This window comes from Salvelinus fontinalis, chromosome 22 (assembly GCF_029448725.1).
Source record: "Salvelinus fontinalis isolate EN_2023a chromosome 22, ASM2944872v1, whole genome shotgun sequence".
Lineage (NCBI taxonomy): Eukaryota > Metazoa > Chordata > Actinopteri > Salmoniformes > Salmonidae > Salvelinus > Salvelinus fontinalis.
Window position 1 is genome coordinate 1,430,165 of NC_074686.1, and position 21,596 is coordinate 1,451,760.

Here is a 21,596-nt window from a genome sequence, read left to right on the forward strand (position 1 = left end):
AAGCCCGAGAGCACACAGAGTGCTGAGCTCACCGTGAGACCTCTGACTGAGATGTGTCGTCTTAATAGGTTTACCTGAGCACAACCCTCCTCTGGCAGCCCACTGATCATTTACTTCCGCTCACTATAACGAGCCACTCATTTCACCCTCTTATAATTAACCAGGGCATTAACAACTTAACTGTTGCTGTAGCTTATAGGTGTTCACTCACTGATTATTCACTATTATTCACTAAGGCTTTATTGCATGACTAGCCACCACTAATCATTGACCACTGTTTGCTTTCCGCTGCCTTAGGAGAGTTGAGAGCAGTTTAGCATTGATGCTAGAATAAGGACAAAAAGAGCAGGAACACACTTGTTCCCATAGATAGGCTATATGGTATATTGGCTAAGCTTGTTCCTCTGTAACCCCATTCTGTTTGTGAAGGTGCAGCATTAGCAAGGAAGTGGATGGGTGTCGTATCTTTACAGATCTATGTTAAGAACCAAAATAAGATGACTTGTAGATGCTAAATTCCAAACACTTCACTTTCAAACACTTTTTCTGGTTCCAGAAAAGGAACTCAATATACAGATCCCATCCAGGACAAGCAATGGGAAGCATTGTTCTGCTGTTACTCTAATTACCCATTAGAGTAACAGCAGGGCAGTCATAGAAATAGAATCTAGTCGTTGTGTTTTTATTCGAGCGGCAGCATCCCATGGAGGCCCATAACAGGACATCCACTGGACACACTGGGCCGTGTGCCGTTCACACGTTCGCTTATTTCCATTATGTTAATGTTGTTGAACAATGGCAGCGCCAAAACAGCTCAGGCTAAAACCATTGGTATTCACAGCACTGGGAGGGAGGGAGGGAGGGAGGGAGGGAGGGAGGGAGGGAGGGAGGGAGCAATCAACATCCCCGGGAAGGCGACGTAAAACCCCAAGGTATACCTCACCTTCAATCATTGCATTCTGACCAATGAGCCATGCTGGCAGTAGAACTCCAGAACTAGCGTTATTATACAAAACAACCCGTCATGCAGTCCTTCCTTTGTTTTAAGCTATTTGCATTTAGCTACCTGTTAGCCCACTGGGATTCACAGTACAGGGAGGCAGACAGGCATACAACATCCCCGGAATGATCCGCAAACTCCCAAGGTGAAGGAACTCTGCATTTAGCTACCTGCGAGTCCACTGCAGGTGACTGACAGATTAAGTTCAGCCTGTGGATCTGGTAAATATAGAGCTAATGACCCTGTGAGCTGCTGCTAATCGGGACCCATCAGGCACCAGACTGGGGATGTCATCATCATCAAGGTGAGCCAGGAGTTATCCGCACAGCCACCTATTCCAGGAGTCATCCACACCGCCACCGATTCCAAGGAGAAGAAAATGGTCTGCCTGGGTCACTGTCTGATAAGTCATAGAAAGGCCAAGAAAAATCAAATGGCCCCCATAGGGATCTGTTCAAAAATAGTACACTATATAAAGAATAAGGTGCCATTTGGGACACAGCGTATGTATCTATAAGTGTAAATGTTTTTTTGTGTTTCTGACAGGTATAGCGCAAGAGTGAAAAATGAATAAAGATAGGCCCATGTCTGAAATGAGATAGCAGCATAAATGGTGTAGGGTAAATGGAATTGTTATTCTTTTGGGTAACACTTTATATTCAATTGCTCTTATGTGTGAAGCAACATTGTAATTAGTCTAGTATAAACATTGTGTTAACATGTCATTTACACAAATAAATGATCATAACATTTAAAACTATATAAATAAAAATATGTACAAAAATAAGACTCATAAGTGTCAAAAAGAAGTAACAAAGGCAAATATAAACACATTTGTTTTGATTCTGCATTCGAGAGTCAATACATTACCCATCCCCCAACACTGTCAACCAAGAGTCAAGACTACATTACCCATCCCCCAACACTGTCAACCAAGAGTCAAGACTACATTACCCATCCCCCAACACTGTCAACCAAGAGTCAAGACTACATTACCCATCCCCCAACACTGTCAACCAAGAGTCAAGACTACATTACCCATCCCCCAACACTGTCAACCAAGAGTCAAGACTAAACCAATTCACCTTGGTGGTGTGCAGACTGTCTTTATATCATTCTTTTAACCATTTCACACAAACCAGAAAAGAATGCAACAACATGTCTGTGAAACTATATATTCACAGTATTATGAATGACTTGTGGTTTATTTAGTAGCATTTCGTAGTGTGACTGATGCGCATTTGATAGATTCCCCCGCTCCCTCTACCTCGGGCTTCCAGTGGGGAGACCTGAGGTTAACTTACCTCCACCCCCTTCCACATCTCGTACGTTCTGAGTGGGAGACCTTCCCAGGCAGTAGCATGCCTAGCTCACAAACTAGAATCAGGGCGCCCACTCCGACAAGGTTAATTGACCCACAGTCCCACACGGTGACATGATATCATTGACGTGACGTGCAAACGAGCGATAGAAAACCGATCGCGCAAATGTCACCATTCTGATTTTTTTCCCGGGCGGTTGCCCATGTCGCTTATACCTAAATCCGTTACTGCCTGGGATACATTTCAATTAACATGTGTGCCTTGTTAAAAGTTCATTTGTGGAATTTCTTTCCTTCTTAATGCGTTTGAGCCAATCGGTTGTGTTGTGACAAAGTACGGGGGGTATACAGGAGATAGCCCTATTTGGTAAAAGACCGTCCATATTATGGCAAGAAACAGCTCAAATTAGCAAAGAGAAATGTCAGTCCATCATTACTTTAAGACAAGAAGGTCGGTCAATGTGGAATATTTCAAGAACTTTGAAAGTTTCTTCAAGTGCAGTTGCAAAAACCATCAAGAACTATGATGAAACTGGCTCTCATGAGGACCGCCACAGGAAAGGAAGACCCAGAGTTACCTCAGCTGCAGAAGATAAGTTCGTTAGAGTTACCAGCCTCAGAAATTGCAGCCCAAATAAACATCAACTGTTCAGAGGAGACTGCGTGAATCAGCCCTTCATGGTCGAATTACTGCAAATAAACCACTACTAAAGGGCACCAAAAAGAAGAGACTTGCTTGGGCCAAGAAACATGAGCAATGGACATTAGACCGGTGGAAATCTGTCCTTTGTTCTGATGAGTCAAAATTTGAGATTTTTGGTTGCAACCGCCGTGTCTTTGTAAGACGCATAGTAGGTGAACGGATGATCTGCACATGTGTGGTTCCCACCGTGAAGCATGGAGGAGGAGGTGTGATGATGTGGGGGTGCTTTGCTGGTGACACTGTCTGTGATTTATTTAGAATTCAAGGGACACTTAACCAGCATGGCTACCACAGCATTCTGCAGCGAAACGCCATTCTATCTGGTTCGCGCTTAAGTGGGACTATTTTTTTTTTTTTACCTGTCTAGGATGAGGGTGCCGCTAGCGGCACTCCCCCCCCACCCCCACTGAAAAGGCAGAGCCGCGAAATTCAAAAAAAATATATTTTTTTAAATATTTAACTTTCACACATTAAAGTCCAATACAGCTAATGAAAGACACAGATCTTGTGAATCCAGCCAACATGTCCGATTTTTAAAATGTTTTACAGGGAAGACACAATATGTAAAGATGTAAATCTATTACCTAAAAACACATTAGCATAATCCACCATCTTTTATTTGTCCACCAACACCAGTAGCTATCACCAATTCGGCTAAACTAAGATATTTATAGCCCCTAACCAAGAAAAAAACTCATCAGATGACAGTCTGATAACATATTTATGGTATGGGATAGGTTTTGTTAGAAAAATGTGCATATTTCAGGTAGATGGCATAGGTTACAATTGCACCCACCGTCACAAATGGACTAGAATAACTACATAGAGCAACGTGTTTACCTACTTACTAATCATCAAACATTTCGTAAAAATACACAGCATACACTAATCGAAAGACACAGATCCTGTGAATACAGACAATATTTCAGATTTTCTAAGTGTCTTACAGCGAAAACACAATAAATCGTTATATTAGCATAGCACATAGCACATAGCAGCCCAGCATTGATTCTAGCCAAAAAGAGCGATAACGTCAACATCGCCAAATTATATTATTTTTTTCACTAACCTTCTCAGAATTCTTCAGATGACACCCCTGTAACATCACATTACAACATACATATACAGTTTGTTCGAAAATGTGCATATTTAGCCACCAAAATCATGGTTAGACAATGTGAAATGTAGCCCAGCTGGTGAGAAAATGTCCGTGCGCCATATTAGACAGTGATCTACTCTTATACATAAATACTCATAAACGTGACTAAAAAATATAGGGTGGACATCGATTGATAGACAATTTAATTCTTAATACAATCGCGGAATTACATTTTTTAAATTATCCTTACTTTTCAATACAGTTTGCGCCAAGCGAAGCTACGTCAAAAAACATGGCGTCCTAAGCCACTAACATTTTTCGACAGAAACACGATTTATCATAATAAAAATGTCCTACTTTGAGCTGTTCTTCCATCAGTATCTTGGGCAAAGGATCCTTTCTTGGGTCTAATCGTCTTTTGGTGGAAAGCTGTCCTCTTGCCATGTGGAAATGCCAACTGCGTTCGGGATGAACTGGAAGCGTGCCCAGCGATTCACAGCGTTTCAGAAATAAATGTCCCAAAATCGCACTAAACGGATATAAATTGCTATAAAACGCTTTAAATTAACTACCTTATGATGTTTTTAACTCCTATAACGAGTCTTAACATGACCGGAGAAAGATTACTCCCAACACTAATGCTTGGAACAGGTGCGGGTCGGTGTCCTCCACGCGCATGACGCACCAAGAAAAGACTTACTAGCTACAGGGTTTTTTAATTTATAGTGCCTGTGAACGCGCAATCGACCCCATTCAAATCGTCATCACGTAAAGGCATCCAGGGGAAGACGTAAGCAGTGTCCGTATACTCATAGCAATAACAGTGGCCTTTTAACTGACTCCAGATCAGGGGCCAACATTTCTGAAATCTGACTCCATGTCAGGGAAATTGCTGTAGAATGGGTTCTGTTCCACTTAGAGACAAAATTTCAACTCCTATAGAAACTATAGACTGTTTTCTATCCAATAATAATAATAATATGCATATTGTACGATCAAGAATGTTGTGGGAAGCCGTTTCAAAAATTACACGATTAGCATAAATAGTGACAACAGCGCCCCCAGCCTCAACAGGTTAAATAGGACAATGACCCAACGCACCTCCAGGCTGTGTATGGGCTATTTGACCAAGAAGGAGAGTGACGGAGTGCTGCATTAGATGACCTGGCCTCCACAATCACCCGACCTCAAACCAATTGAGATGGTTTGGTATGAGTTGGACCGCAGAGTGAAGGAAAAGCAACCGACAAGTGCTCAGCATATGTGTCAACTCCTTTAAGACTGTTGGAAAAGCATTCCAGGTGAAGATGGTTGAGAGAATGTCAAGAGTGTGCAAAGCTGTCTTCAAGGCAAACGGTGGCTACTTAGAAGAATCTAAAATGTAAAATATATTTTGATTTGTTTAACACTTTTTGGGCTACTATATGATTCCATATGTGTTATTTCATAGTTTTGATGTCTTCACTATTATTCTACAATGTAGAAAAAAGTTCAAATAAAGAAAACCTCTTGAATGAGTAGGTGTGTCAAATTTTTTGACTGGTACTGTATATTCACATTGTACTTCAAGTGTGTTTCTGAAGTTGCGGTGTGTGGATTTCTTTTGTGGAAAAGATTGTGTAGGTTTGACAAACAAAGCTTTAGAAAGACTTTGGCAACCTTTATCCCATTCATCTCTCTGTTCAATTCACACCTCAGTGTCAGAAGGAGGATAAGTTATGAAAAAGTCCTCTCGTATGTATGGTATGGATGATGTTTTGACATGAGTTCTTACGGCACGTTAAAAGCTTTGCCAGTGCAATTTCCCTCACTTGCGATGCAAAACTCAATTACGTTGACAGTAAGCTCTCTCCCACTCATCTTCCTCAGAGTGAGACAAAGAACAAATGCAAAAAGTGATTCTTAAAAATGCATCTAATGGAACAAAAGTGTTATTCATAAATGCTAAAATCAAGTTATATCTGTATTAGGCCTAGAATAGAACCTATCTAGAAATTAACAGATATACCAGTATCCATGTGCATTTGTGCAGTGGTGCCTTGTGTGATACTTCATATTCCCATTGGTTGAAATTAGAAAGAAACTGTGAGGATTAAAAGGTAATGTTGCCTACCTGTCAGACTCAGAACTGTTTCACTTTGCTAAATGAGGTAGGTAAAGTGTTTACGTTTGCAATGTAGGCCTACTACATACAGTAGGGTCTTCCCAAGGTGGTTATCTTATTGCTATCTGAGTGGAAGTAAAATGTAAGGACCCCAACCTCGAATTGAGCATGAACTAACCAAACAAAGCTCTTTTCCTATACAGTATCCAAAATAATGTATGGGTCAGGGTCAGGGTCAGGGACAGACAGAGTTTAGTAATCCAGAGGTGGAGCAACGGTACAGGATGGCAGGCAGACTCAGGGACAGGCAGAGAGGTCAGGCGGGCGGGTACAGGGTCAGGACAAGCAGAGGTCAAAAACCTGGTGGACGAGGAAAGAGAGGCTGCGAAACTATAGGAGCTGACAGGAAACCGCTGGTTAGCTTGAACGAACATGACGAACTGGCAACAAACAGACAGAGAACACAGGTATAAATCCTACATTAGCTCAACCGTCCCACAGGAGACCCACCAATCCTGATTTTTAAACCTCTTCAGGAACGAACCCTTTTTTTCAATTTTCGCCTAAAAGGACATACCCAAATCTAACTGCCTGTGACTCAGGCCCTGAAGCAAGGATATGCATATTCTTGGTACCATTTGAAAGGAAACACTTTGAAGTTTGTGGAAATGTGAAAGGAATGAAGGATAATTTAACACAATAGATCTGGTACAAGATAATACAAAGAAAAAAACAACCATTCTTTTGTATTTTTTTTGTACCATCATCTTTGAAATGCAAGAGAAAGGCCATCATGTATTATTCCAGCCCAGCTGCAATTTAGATTTTGGCCACTAGATGGAAGCAGTGTATGTGCAAACATTTAGACTGATGCAATGAACCATTGCATTTCTGTTCAAAAATGTGTATCAAGACTGCCCAAATGTGCCTAATTGGTTTATTAATGTCTCACTTAAATGTAACCTGTCATTGTAAGTAATATGCGCTAATGGGATTGTTTGGATTTAATGTCTCACTTAAATGTAACTTGTCATTGTAGGTAATATGCGCTAATGGGATAGTTTGGATTTAATGTCTCACTTAAATGTAACTTGTCATTGTAGGTAATATGCGCTAATGGGATAGTTTGGATTTAATGTCTCGCTTAAATGTAACCTGTCACTGTAGGTAATATGCGCTAATCGGATCGTTTGGATTTAATGTCTCGCTTAAATGTAACATGTCATTGTAAGTAATATACGCTAATCGGATAGCATGTCAAATACTGCAACAGTAAATGCTCCCCAGTTAAATGTTATGGGCCTATGTCATGTTGGCAATGTCACCAGACCTACACAAAACCAATCACTGTAATTGAGGAATGAGAATCAAGAATAGAATGTAATTTGCATCCCAATGGCAACCTATTCCCTAGATAGTGTACTACTTTTGGCCAGTGCACTTTATAGGACATGGGGTGCCATTTGCTACGCATTTAGCCTAAAGTTTGGGAAACCCTGTGTTAAATGACCACCATAGAGTGGTTGTGTTGGAAAGCTATTATACAATTTACTTCCCTCAGATTGGGTAGTTTGATTCGGCGAAAATCATGTCACCGATATTGACGTAGTCCCTACTGCGAATAAGTCTGGAAAAATAAGTCGTCAATAGAATAGGCCCTAAAACCTATTTGAAATTCCCCTCTTCGACCTGTACCACAGAGGGCGTGCATCTCGCGTCTAACAGACAAGAGGTGGAAAAACTAGGCGCTTTGTCCTCCCATTGGTTCTCAAGCCTAATGGGGCGTGATTAACGATAGTAGGCGTTCCACAAAACTAGAAATCACGCAAGTTGTTGTTCATTCACTGCGGGCTGAGCTTAATTGAAACAACTCTGTGTCATTTTTGCCGAGTGCTTCGTATTTGTCCTTTCTCTTTTTAAAGCTATTGCTTGCGTAAGTCAATTTCCTGAGTGAACAACCTACTCGTTAACGGACTCATAGACGTTTTCCAAAGTTTCATTTGTCTGCTAGACTCACCGGCTTTTTCTCTGCACGCCTCCTCCTCACTCCACAATGGATTTGGTCTGGAGCCTGTGCTTCGTTGGGAGTCTGTGCGCTTGGTTTGCATCTGCAGAAAGGCACAGCGTATATTGGAATAGAACAAACACCAAGTAAGTTCAACTGTTTGTCATCGCCTAGGTTTTTTTTGTCATTCTTTTTCATTACCGTTCATTTGTAACAGTTTAGCAAATCCGATTCGCAAGTGCAACGAAGTAATAAGATGCAATCTATTGACAGCTGTGCAACAAGGTAGTAACATCTATCTGCAGCTGTGATTGTTACTTTCATGACTTGCTGAAATGATTGTCGGCTAGCTAGCCTGTGCGCAACAATTACATTTACATTTAAGTCATTTAGCAGACGCTCTTATCCAGAGCGACTTACAATTACAGTAGCCTAACTGTTTATGTCTGTGCATATCGATGACTATGCAATAGCCTAAACCTGTTGGTGAACTGCATTAATGTGATTGTTCAGGGGTATTTAAATGCGTTGTAGCCTACTTCCTCAACTGGTTTACATACCGATTCTACTGAATCTGATGGAGATGCATATATGCAGCTGGCCACTGTTGTTATTATAATACATGGCAGTTACAGTATCTTCTTGGTCACTGGCTTCACTACTGCCTGCTGGAAACTTTTCTACAATCTGTCCGTCTACCCGCTTGGAAGGAGTTGGTAGTTACACACAGTTATGCCATTAATCTGATGTATTAATAGGCTACGGTCTAAATTACACCACTTTCAAGGACAGATGGTTACGGGTGCGTTATTATTAGCACTGCCTTTACACCAAGATTTGCGACTATTAGTTATTAAATGTAATATTTGATAATGAGTAATAATAACATTTCCTATTGAAATACCCGAACAAACTAACAGAGATGTAATTCCACATTCCTTCGTTATCAACAGATATCACTTTTTAAATGGATATGCCTATCGTTGACAAAGGCGTTATAACAGTCACTCAGAGACTTGACCGTGGTAGTACATTCTCGAGGAGAGCAGTGGAATATGTCCGTGTTGCTTTAAAGGTGTGAGTCCGTCAGTGTGGTGTAGAAATATCGGTTGCAAAATCCATTCTCTCTGATGGCGTTGATATCTCCATTTTCATTATGCCTGTCTCTGTCTGTCCACTAAATCACTGGATCTACGATGGGGCTGACGGGACAGTACAGGGAGACATATGAAGGTTCATATTTTAGGTGGCAAGATGAGGAATAATGGTGTAATGAGACAGAGGAGGTAACTTGAAGCCTGCCCAGTAGGTCATATTATGGGAGTGAAATGGATAGCTTGGGAAGGAGAGATTGAAGCCCAAATTGTTGGAGTTTGGAGACTACTCTGAATAGATGGAGTTATGGTTGATGGTGGTTGGGGTGAAAAGTTGGGAACGTGTTGGAGGGTGAGGTTGAAACACACACTTAGATAAAAACACACTGGCACAAACTCATTCAATCACAAAGCAAAGGCCCAATCAATCACAGCAAGACATACACTCTCACTTGTACGCAAACACGTCCTGTCTTGTAGACACACACACACACACACACACAAAATACATTCGCATTCCTACAGTACTAAACTTAGTTTCTCCTCTTGCTGTGATCCATGGAGATTTCCCATAAGGCAGTGCCACTGCAGTCATTGTTCTCAGAAACACATCCATGTCGTAAGCTCAGAGACAGTCCCAGATGTAAGCGTCCTACGTCAATGCAGGGACAACAATGATCGTCATTTCTGCAAATAAACGCTTAATCCCCACACTTGCTATTTTTACTGGATATCTGCACTAAATCTCTCCCTCTGGCAGCACTTAATCTCACATTCGCAGAAGTAAAGGAGAGTTCGGGAGAGAATGTTTTTTTCCCATTAATTCTCTTATTTTCTTGGTTTTCTCTCAATCTGTTTCCCGCCCTCCCAACTGCTGCTTCATGCGCTTCTGTTGTTGATTTGTTTGCCTCTATCAGTCCTTTTTTTGCGTTGACGCCCTCCCTCTCTCCCCCAGTTTGTGTGGCCTATCAATCAGTAGTCTTGATTAGAACGCTATAGTTTAATCTAATTGACAACAGACTTATCATCTCGGTCAGTTAGGTGGCTGCTTCCCTATATGGAATAATCTGTGTGTGTGTCTGTTACAGATGCTCTACTATGCATTGGTGTGTGTATCGTGTGTGTGTGCCTTGGGGCATGTTGACTGCAAGGTCGCGGCTGCTAGTGAGCGAACTACCACTGTGTTTCAGTCCAACTAAGATCTGACAGTGCATTGGCTGGGTTGTTGTGTGTGCGCCTATACGTGTCAACCTGCAAGCTTGATCTGAGGTTAAGAAGGGCTTAATCATTCACATTGGTTCCCAAAAGTTGCTCTATCAGTATAGAGTTGCTCTCTCTGTGTGTCCGTATGTGTGTGTACGTGTCTGTGCGAAGGGTGTGTCCCATGCGGGAGGCCGTGTGTTCTGGCACCAGCTCCTAAATCACCGACTGACTCACTGGCTCACACACGCACACACACACACACACACACGCACACACACACACACGCGTTAAACCAGACTTCCACGCTTACACTGCTGCACTGCATTTCTGTGATTGATGTTAACATTGTCTCTAGTGCTCTATGGACTTAATAACCCCAAAGTTAAGCTATACTGTAGCCTACTCATTCAGCGTGCCCCTTCTCTGGGTAAAACACCCCCCCCCCCCCCCCCCCCTGACAGAGCACGAGTACACCTCCCTCTTCCTTCTCCCTGTACCTGTCTCTCCCTCTCTCCACCGCCTCCTTCCTCATTCCTGTTCGAGCTGATTCAGTGGCAGAAAGTTCGACGTGTTCAATGTTAACTCTTTCCTCACTCCCTCATGCTAGAGTGAACATTCTCTCTGTTTAGCATATTTTCCACTTTATTTACATCTCTTTTCCAACTTAATGGCTTTTTCTCATCACATATTTCCAACGTAATCGCTTTTTCTCGATGCACATTTAATATTTTTGGGGGGTTTAATCTTCTTCATTAATGTTTTTCCTTTTTTTTTGCCCAAATGAGCTCTGGGATATTTTCATACTAATGACTTATCGCTCTATAGTGCATATCATCCAAATATATATATATATATTTTTTTATGGTGTATTTTCATTGAATTAATGATTGTTATGGTAAGTTTCACCCATATGAGTGATTTTTGCAAGCATTGTCCAGACAATTTGGCTGTTTTTGTAGTGCTTCCCATACAAATTGGGGGAATTCTCTTCACAGAGTGCCTCAGAACAGAATAGTAACTGGTGTGACTGATTGGGGGTCAGAGTGCACACGGTGATGAAGTGCCATTGCCTCTATCAGTCTGTCAGTCATTCTGTCACTGCGGTGGTCTCTGAATGCTGGCCGCCACTCAGGCCTCCCCTCTTCACACGGCTTTGGAACTGCCTCAGGGAGATTCATTCTTCCTCCTGTCTCTGGGTCCCCCTCTGCTCTCTCTCCACCTTTTATCTCAACTTTACATGCTACCTCTTTTCAGTCCATTTATTTCCTCAACTCCTACTCTCCTTCTCTAAAAGGGGGAAGGAGGAAAGAAGGCTAAGTGTGTACATTTTTTAAAATTGTTTTTGGCACCCATAGCCATTCGCCACTAGGCACTTTGCCCTCTTTCTCTCAGCTTTACCTCTCCGTCAAGCTTTCCCCTCCACTAACCGCCATGGGGTTTTCAACGAACTCGAGCAATTTCGCCCCCTCTTTCAGTTGTTCTCTCACTCTGTATGCTTTTCTCTGTGTTTTTTCATGGGGCAATGGAAGTGGTTAAACCAGTCTGAGAACTCTGCTCTGCCACTCTGAAAGGAGTGAAATTGAGAAAAACAAAGGTGTGTGTGTGGCGAGAGAGAAAAAGGGTTGGCTAACCACATCTTCGGGTGACAGTAGGTGGTGTGCGAGATGAGGGATTTCTACATTGTCTAAGCAATCTAAATTGTATCGCTCTTTTCTGCGAAAAAGGGCAGTTTTCCTATTTTCTCTCGAATCCCATATTGTTCCCATCTTTTTCCACCCCCTTTCTAGTCATTTCTGGGAATGTCTCTTCCATCCCCACTCATTCTCTGTGTCTCCATCTCCCCCAAGTCCCATAATCTTCTCCCTAATCTCTGTCTAGTAAATTGGAATCGGAGGAAAACACGCTGAGATTACAGACTACTGGTGATCTGCTGCGATCGGCTCAATGGTCGTTGGGGTGTGTAGACAGTATTATAGTTGGTAATCATCAGTTAAGCAGACTTTACCTCGACGACCATAATGGCAGGTCAGCCGATTTTTCTTATATATTTCTTCAATAATCTTCACTGTTTGTCTGTCTGGGTGGGAGACAGAAGGTTCTAAATTGTATTGAGTACAGGAAGATGGGGAATCAGGCCAAAGGTTTTCACGGGGGTAGTATGTGCATGTTTCTCTACGAGTGTGAGCTTCCTGGCCTAGTCTTTTCCCGGGAAATGGCATATCCTGCCTACACAATAAACAATACCTTTCTCACACACAGGCAACCACCGAACCCTGTACTAATTACTTACGCTACACACTGAGGAGTTGATTACATTTTCTCAGGGTCATTTCAGAAATCAAGACAATTTGTCTCCTGCCATTGAGTAATTTGATGGCTAGTGATCGGTTGTTTGATAAGGTGTGTGTCTTCTCCACCTCCTCAATGTTTTACAACCTTTCGACACCAAAATACTGAGTATAAAATACTTTCCTGATAAACAGATGTAGTAATATGATAAACATGGAACTGTGTGTGTTCAGACTTGTCCAGCTACATAGTCATTGTCTTTGTGTGTATCCATGCATTTGTAATGAAGTGTGTAGGAGAATGTGTGTATGGATCTCCCATGGGGGCGATTTATTGTCTCTGAAAACGGGGAATTATGTGTGTAATGTTGTGTAAATAAGGGTCATTGTGTGTCTGTCATGGTGAAATGGATGGACTTTGGTTGTTAACTTGTTCCCACAGCGATTGCACGCATATTGTCACTCGTCTACAGTATGGGCCACTCTCTCGCTCACACACTCCTCCAGTTACTAGTGCCCCCTGGAGGTAAAGATGTGTAATGCTGACCTGTGCATTGAATAGAACATCTAAGCCAAACGTACTTGTACAGTCTCAATGCCACTGGCAGACAAACAATGGTCAATGTTCACAGACTATTATACTCTCGGTGGAATTCATTACGCTACGAGGCTCAACTGAGCGAGGATTGGGGACATAAAGATAAAAAAACAAACAAAAACAAGGTTTATCTTACGGAAATCGATTTTCCTAGCACAGATATTTGCCTCTTGATAAATGTAATTTCAGTGGTGACCTTTTTGGTCAGGCTCTTGCAGAAGTACAAATGACTCTGGGGACTGTGTTAGACAGTTGGAAAGAGCACACCTATTCATCTAACTCCCGCGGTTGTCCAAGATAAGGCGATTATGTTGCTGGTGGACTCTGGGGTTACTTTGTGTTGGAGGGAGGGAGTTAAAATCTTTGGCCAGGGGTGCTGTCAGAATGAACAATGGACAAAGGTAAAATGACAGAGAAAGGAGAGATTGATGACAGAAGTCAACACAACCCAAGAATGAACCTGCGTCTCTGAATATTGTGTTAAGAGGGAGGGGCTAAGAGTTGGGCCATTCTTGTTTCTATTAACTGTGCTAGCCTCTCTATAAACGTTGGGACACAAACTCGTACGGTTGGCATTCCAACAAGGCCGGCTCTGATTGGTTCGGCGAGTACTAGGAGCAGGGGAGGGGTTGGAATGAAATAGGGACCTATTGGGCTTATTGAGTGATGAAAGACAGACAGGGAGAGGGTGGGGAGACCTGACAGAGATGGATGGAGAGATGAAATGAAAGAAATGTAGCTGTGTAGAAAAACGTGAACCAGCAATATACCACAGCCGGACTTGTATTTCAGAGTGGCTCTCAATCTCGTAACTGTTTTCCAGAGGATACATTCAGAAAGAAATGCCTCCCCTTTCACCCATGTCTTTCATCTCTCTTTTTTTTAACACCTCATTTTCCCTCCATGGTCTTATGCGCGCACACACACAGTAATACCCCCTCTCTGTTTTGGAACAATGGACCCAAGGCCCCACCCCGCCCTTTTCCCCCTCTTTCCCTCACTCCTGCCCCCCCCTCTCTGGGCCTCGGTGTCGGCTCTAAGCCCTTGTATTAGGCAGAGTCTGGTGCCGCTCAATGGACCCGAGCTCAGCCGCTGCTCCAACCAATAATCCGGGCTTGGACGAGCCGATTAGGCGGCCTCCGGCATTCCGATCCACTCATCCGATGGCTCTAGACTAACATGGGTCTCACTCTATCAGGGTGAGTAGTTCTGATGGTGATTGTTCTGGGGTGTCACAGTGGTCAGGTGTTGTGAGCTTGTCAGCTGGTGGAACCTTATGTGCTTTTGAAATGGACTAAAACGGAACCTCAAAGCAGGTGATTCTCCACACAACATCCATCTCTGGGCTTTTAAATGCACGGGAGCAGCACGTCACTTGCTGACTGTGTGTGTACAAGACCCTCTGGTGCTGACTGCGATTGCCCAACCTTTGATTCTGAGCGAGCCCTCCTCCCCTCAGAGGTCCCACATTCCACAGGGCGGTAGAGTGCAGAGATGAAAGAGGGAGGGGGTGGAGGTGAAGAAGAAAGTAAAAGACTGGCCAGAGAGATTAAAGTGGAGAGATTAGGTTCCTGCCCCTGAATAGGCTCTAATACATCAATAATTCACTCTGGAGGAGAGGAAGAGGCTCGAACAGTCTGGAGTGTAATTTTCACTAGACACAACACGCAGACAGACACCGACGCAGAACCATGGCTGGCTGGCTGTCTGCTATCGATGTCGTTCATTATCCACCCTTATCTCTCTCACACACACACACACACACACACACACACACACACACACACACACACACACACACACACACACACACACACACACACACACACACACACACACACACACACACACACACACACACACACACACACACACACACACACACAGAGAGAGAGAGAGATTCCTCAGCAGACCCAATACACACACAAACATAGTTGCATTATCTGTCATAGTGCCACAAGTCATCCATAAGCAGAGAATGTCACCCCCCTCCCTGTAGTAATTTTCTGCTCAGGTGCTAAACATTGATGTCGTTAACTGAGCATCCCAGCAACAACCGGGAGTATTAATCAGCTCTGTAACCATAGTGAGAGACAATTCAGGCACCATTTTCAATATGGACACTGAAAGGAAGAGTGAAGCTGTTTTAGTTTGCCAGAGTAATGGTGACAATGTTTTACATTGTTCACTTTTCACTCAGGCATTATTTGAAGTGCCTTTAATCAGTCCGGATGCTGAGGACCCTTTAATGCCAAGGCGTAGAAGACAAAAGCCCCCCGGGGATAATTAAACTATTTACAATTAATAAAAGGGCCCCTCGGGGGTGTGCATTCATCCCCCTGTTCATTTTGGTTCGTGATATATTCCATCAGATGAGGGTGTGAAATGGTACCACTGTATGAAACGGTGGCATTGATGAAGCAACCGCAACACTCGCACACAAAGTTTAACACAGATCAAAGCCATTCGCAGCTAGAGGCCCCTGTCCCTCTTATTCTGATGGCTCCCCCTTCCCCTCACTCTCAGCCCGGGGGGGCAGGGTGGGGCGAGGGGAAGCATAATTACTCCCCTCCAGGGTGACTTTAATACCCCTTTTTGTGTTTTAATTGCACCCCCCTTTTGATGAACACATGGGGTGTGGGGGGGGGGGGGGGGGGGGGGGGGTCAGCATGTGCGTGCTTAGCGTGTGTGCGTCCTCGGTCGTGTGTTTACTGTTTGAGGAGGATACTAGGTCAAGCACAGCATACAAACATGTTTGCTCAATAGTATTATTGATTTAGCTGGAATTGTGAGTGTCCACTCTACAGCGGAACTTGTAAACAGTGTGTGGCGGCCAGACAGATAAGCACTAAACTGTCCTAGAGCACAGTCAGTGGAATAATAATCACTGTGTTTGCTTAATATGCTACTATTATGCAGCTAGATGGTAGTAAATGGCTTCCTTTTAGAATACGGAGAGAAACAGTTGCTCTTTTGACCGGCCCAACACTACTCTTGTCACAGTGCCGTTAATCTGGCCATCTGCATTGAGAGAAAGCAGTGAAGCGGGGAGGCAGAGAGGGTTGTGCTGGAGGGGAGGGTCAGTGGGCACTAAGGGGGCTTGGAGTTTGTAGCCACAGCGTCTGTCCTTTTTAACCAGGGGGTCCACCGGCAACAAGCAACGACATCAGCCAATGAGCGACGGGGCCTCTCTGTGCTCATGCACTTTGATCGTTACTCACACGTATGGACATTGTCACACCAGCATCCCAAATGTCACTTGTTGCATTCATTGCTTTCGTGGGGTGAAGCTGGAATTCTCAACCCAAAAAAACAAATCACATTGGAGCCATTTTGGCTCGAGGGTGAGTTTTCATTGGCAGATGTGCATTTACCAACCCCAGGGAGCAACCAGAGCTGCGTGGTGTAAAATGGGGTGGATATAACACACCACACACTAGCTGGCTTTGTGAAAGTACCCCAAGTGCAGAGTTACACATGTATTCATTGCAAAAGCAACAACGTTCTATCTAAGACACACATTCGGGAGCGAAAATATTTGAATCCGGGTGAGTTCTACTCCACTTCTCCGTTACTCTGAGGAACCCTGGTGATGCAGACCGTTTCAGGCAGGAGGAGATGGTAATGGATAAACACATCTTGGGTAACTGAACACTGTGTGGGGGGGTCGCTAGAGCTAGCTACTGCTCCCTCCAGGTTGGTGTGTGGTGATGGATGGGGATGAATGCATATCTCTGTAATAAAGAATGACGGTAAAGAAAGAGGAGGAGGTTGGGAGGGCTGCGCTTTTTACTGGGGTGGAACTATGGGACCTCCTTACACGACACAAACCAGGTCCAGGAGAGATACTTGTGTGGTGTAAAGAGACCTCTCCAACACTACCTCCGGAGGTAGTGCGTGACACATCTACACCACATACTCCCCTCCGAGTGGAACAGTGTAAAGATGAGGGTTTTCCCGCACCACACGTCCCCTAAATAATTACCCACATTTTTTTCGTCTGTTAGCCAAATGGAAAATGAAAGGCTTTTTAAAAATATCCATACATTTGTGAATCATTACATTTAATCAAGTTTGCAACACTGTGCAATATGGTTTAGATCCGAAGCTCCTGTATAGTTTGAATTGCTACCCTTATTTTGTTTGCCTATATACTATGGCATTTACCTTATGCTAATAGCTGCACTCACACACGAAGCATGAATCACATCCAAAGTTAGTAGGGCGGAAAAGTTGCAAATCCTATGTTGAAGAAAGATAGATCTCACTAGACATATTTTACAAATGTAAATCCACCCTAGGACTGCTTTTGTAAGAAGCTAGGGAGGGAGGGAGGAGAGGCATGCAGACAGTCTGACTGCTTCCCGAGGGGGAGTGTGGCAGGAGACAGAAACAGACATGGACCAGACCTGTGTGTCTGTCCTTAATGAAAAGGGGAAATGTTCAGGAGCGACCTGGCCTCCTCATTCCTGCCTCTCACTCTTTCGGGCGACGGTGTGTTTGTGATTAGGCATTCTGCAACCCTTCTCTGTGACGGCCTGGTGTGCAGCTCTGGCTGCAGTTTAGTGTCGATACTCATCTCCCGGCCCGGTGTCCTGACTGAATGCTAATAATTTTCTGTAAACATCCCTGGGTTCCCGGGGGAGCCGGGATCAATGTGCACTCAGGATTAGCTCCCAGCACAGCCCAGCGCTTCTGCTGCTGCTGTCCACAATCATCCATATGTATGCACACATCCACCCAGCTCACTTCCCCACTTAGTGTTTTCTCCCTGCCTGCTGCTCATGCCTCTCCATCTCCTCCGTGATTTCCCCTGTTGAATCCGGGGCACACGTCACCGGTCGATACATAATCACGAATTTGGTAGTTGTGTTGTAAGCCATCGCCGTACTTATCAATCCCGATGCCACTTGTGCCTCGACTAACTCCCCTCCGTCCCGCGTTGCTCTTCGTCCTCAGGTTCCTATGGGACGACTATGCGGTGGAGGTGCGGCTGAACGACTACCTGGACATCGTGTGCCCCCACTACCCGCTGGGCGAGGTGGCATCGCAGGATGCTGAGCGCTACGTGCTCTACATGGTGGAGCGGGAGGACTACGACGCTTGCAAGCCTCAGTCCTACGACCAGATGCGCTGGGAGTGCGGCCACCCCTTCGCCCCCCACGCCGCCGAGAAGTTCTCAGAGAAGTTCCAGCGTTTCACCCCCTTCACCCTGGGCAAGGAATTCCGCCAGGGAGAGAACTACTACTATATCTGTAAGTGTCTAGCTAGCAGGTAGTCCACCATTTTATTTATCCATGGGAATACATACTTTCTAGAGAATTTGGTAAGAGAACTTAAAGGGACAAAGTCAACGTGTGTTAGATTTTTTTTCAGACCCCAAAAGTAGTCTAATGTCAAAATGAGAGTGGGGTGAAATGTCACTTAAATCAGGAGAAATGTGATGGAAAAAGCACTGCAGATGATATAGACGTGTATACCGTAAAGTTTGACCTTATGACCCTTGGCAAAGCATCCAGGCAAACAAGTAGTCATCTTGAAGGCTTATGTTACCATTCAGTGACTGTTGGCATGCTGTGTTGTTGGCATACTATGTTGCGCATTAGTGCGCACATGCTAGCTAGCAGATAGCCGGTGGCCAGTCACCCAGAGAGAGGCGATGCCGTGACCCTGAGTGTGTTGTAATTAGATGAGCGACGGGACACACTCCGCCTGCTCACAGATGGCTGCAGGCCGCGTGCGTGTCCATGCGTGTATATTCATGTCTGTCTGTCTGTGTGTGTGTGGAGGTGGATTAAGGCCACATGGGAGGATAAGTGCATTAGTTTGTCTGTAATTAACGCTTGCCTTTGTTCCTTCCCCTCTCCAGCCAAACCTCTGCACCACCACGGACAGGAGTGCCTCAGGCTCAGGGTAGACGTCGTAGCTGCTGATGGTAAGTTTCGCTGCCCTAGTGGTTGGGTGGAGAAGTGCACTGTATAGGCTTTTGTCTGCGTCCCATAGTAAACTACTTTTAACCAAGCCCTAGGCAAAAGTAGTGCACTATATAGGGAATAGTGTGCCATTTGGAATGTAGCCTTTGTTTGATAATGATGATGATGTTGATTTTAGCTCCAGGCTACAGTAAGGCAGAGGGGATTGATTGTTATTTTTTCTCATCCAGGATCTCAAGAGGCCAGGGTTGCAACTGGAAGAGCTGGAGCTGGGGGTGGAGCACACAACGTCTCCAACAGACTGCCTGCAGGTATGTTAATGACCAAACCATGGACCAGTTTTACTCTGTATGGGCCAGTCGTACTTGACCCTAGGACTGAAAGTTTGGGAGTGATGATACTTAAAACTATATTTCAGTGGCGATTCTTCATTGATCATGCTTTTCAATCCAGGACTAGGATTAACCTGTGTCTGGCAATCCGGGTGAACGTGGACTAATGTATATTCTATATTTTCTCCATATAGATGACCCAGTGGTAATCCTGCCAGATGTCCAGAAAAGCGTGCGTACAAATTCAGCGGTTTCTACAGCGTCCTTCTCCATCCTCTCATTGATGATGCCAGTCTTATTATTACTGTCATTACAGTGAGACTCTGAAAGAACTACAGATTCTATAGACTTGGAGGGACTACAATGAAGTTGGTCTGTGGGGAACCACAGACACAAGACAGTTCTCAAAGCCCAAGTGCTGGTCACTGGGAGAGGGCCATTTTTAACGTTGTAAATACAGATGGACACACATTCACTAAGTGTGCTGAGTGAGACTTTGGTTTGAGTTTTGTGAGGAGGCATTAAACTATCTCCTTAAGATGTCAGTATTTCCTGGACAGATTTTGTTCTCTTTAATTTAAGTAAAAAAAAAAAAATTTACACTCCTCCCCCAAAAATATTTCATTTTGGTAAAGTGAGGAAGAAAAAATGGAGAGGAACATAAACTGGAATGGATGAAGAGCAATCACTGAAGACGACGCTAACGGACTTTCCTATAATGGACAACTGTTTGTATTTAATATGAATTTGTATTCGAAAAAACAGCATTTAGTGCATCGTCTTCTCTAACCTTTTGAGCCAAAGAATACAGCGATCATCTCTTCGGTATCTAACTATTCTACTCCAACCTTGACTATTGTGTACTGTTAATTGTATTGGTATTGAGCGGCACTAAATGTCCAAGTGATTATTTCTCTATGTAGCATCGACGAAAGCAGGGAATGTGTTAGCTACCTATCAATGTTCCTGTGCAGACTCGACCATGTGCTTTCCACAGCACTAACCACACAGCACAACACACATGCAACACACTATTCCGTTGTCCAGTCTGACTGAGGCACAGACTGACTGACACCACAATGCAGACTCGTAAAGGGGAGACTACATGGAAAGGAACGGTGTTGTGTACATTTTGTGAAAAATAAAACATGTATAACAGTTTGCTGCTGAAAGATGAACCTAATATTGTACGTTTATCAAATGCTATGTTTACTAATGGTGAGCTCTCTCCGAGAAAGGAGTGTTCACGCGGGTGGGAGAACGAGTGTTTCGGTGAGAAAGTGTGCGAGAGAGAGAGGTCAACCAAAATGTTGAATCTGCCAAAAGCAAGCGTATGTTGTGTGTAGCAGCGGAAGGCGTACCTTCTCTGTTTTGTCGGATAATGCACTCGTACTGTTTTAGACTAGATCACCCAGACTGATCTATACTAAGCACAACACTCGCCAGAGTGTTTCACTCTGTAACACTGTTTGTTGCATCTGACCTCTACTTCAATCACTAAAAAGTCAACCAAGTTTTAAAAAAGGAAGACATTTTGTTCAGACAGTTCTGATTTGATTGGACATCATTTACAATTTGGTTGTACTTTAATGCAGTTCAGCATTTTACAATAAAGGAAGGATCTTGGGAATCCGGTGAGATTTATAGGATTACACCCATTGAAATCACAAGACAGGGCACCGATCTTAGCTGCCAAGCTCAACTAGACTTCACGGGATGGTTTGAACGGCAGACACAACGGTATATGACGAACATTGAGTCGATATTTTTTGTTCTTAGAAAACGTGTTCCCTTATTTTGTACATGTGGTAGTAAAGTGTATTATATGTGTATATATAGAATATTATATAAAGAACCCATTTGATAAATGTGACATTTCCATGTGAAATAAAATATATTTTTGAAAACGAGATCAA

At 43.7% G+C, this 21,596-nt stretch overlaps 1 protein-coding gene across 1 annotated transcript; it reads left to right on the forward strand.

Moving 5' to 3' along the window:
* Positions 1-8,061: 8,061 nt before the first annotated feature.
* On the forward strand, positions 8,062-21,596 carry LOC129819532 (ephrin-A1-like). The gene is made up of 5 exons (XM_055875870.1): positions 8,062-8,378; positions 18,375-18,670; positions 19,285-19,350; positions 19,579-19,659; positions 19,875-21,596. Exons 1-5 carry the CDS (start codon positions 8,281-8,283, stop codon positions 19,997-19,999), a joined length of 666 nt encoding a protein of 221 aa, XP_055731845.1. The 5' UTR covers positions 8,062-8,280; the 3' UTR covers positions 20,000-21,596.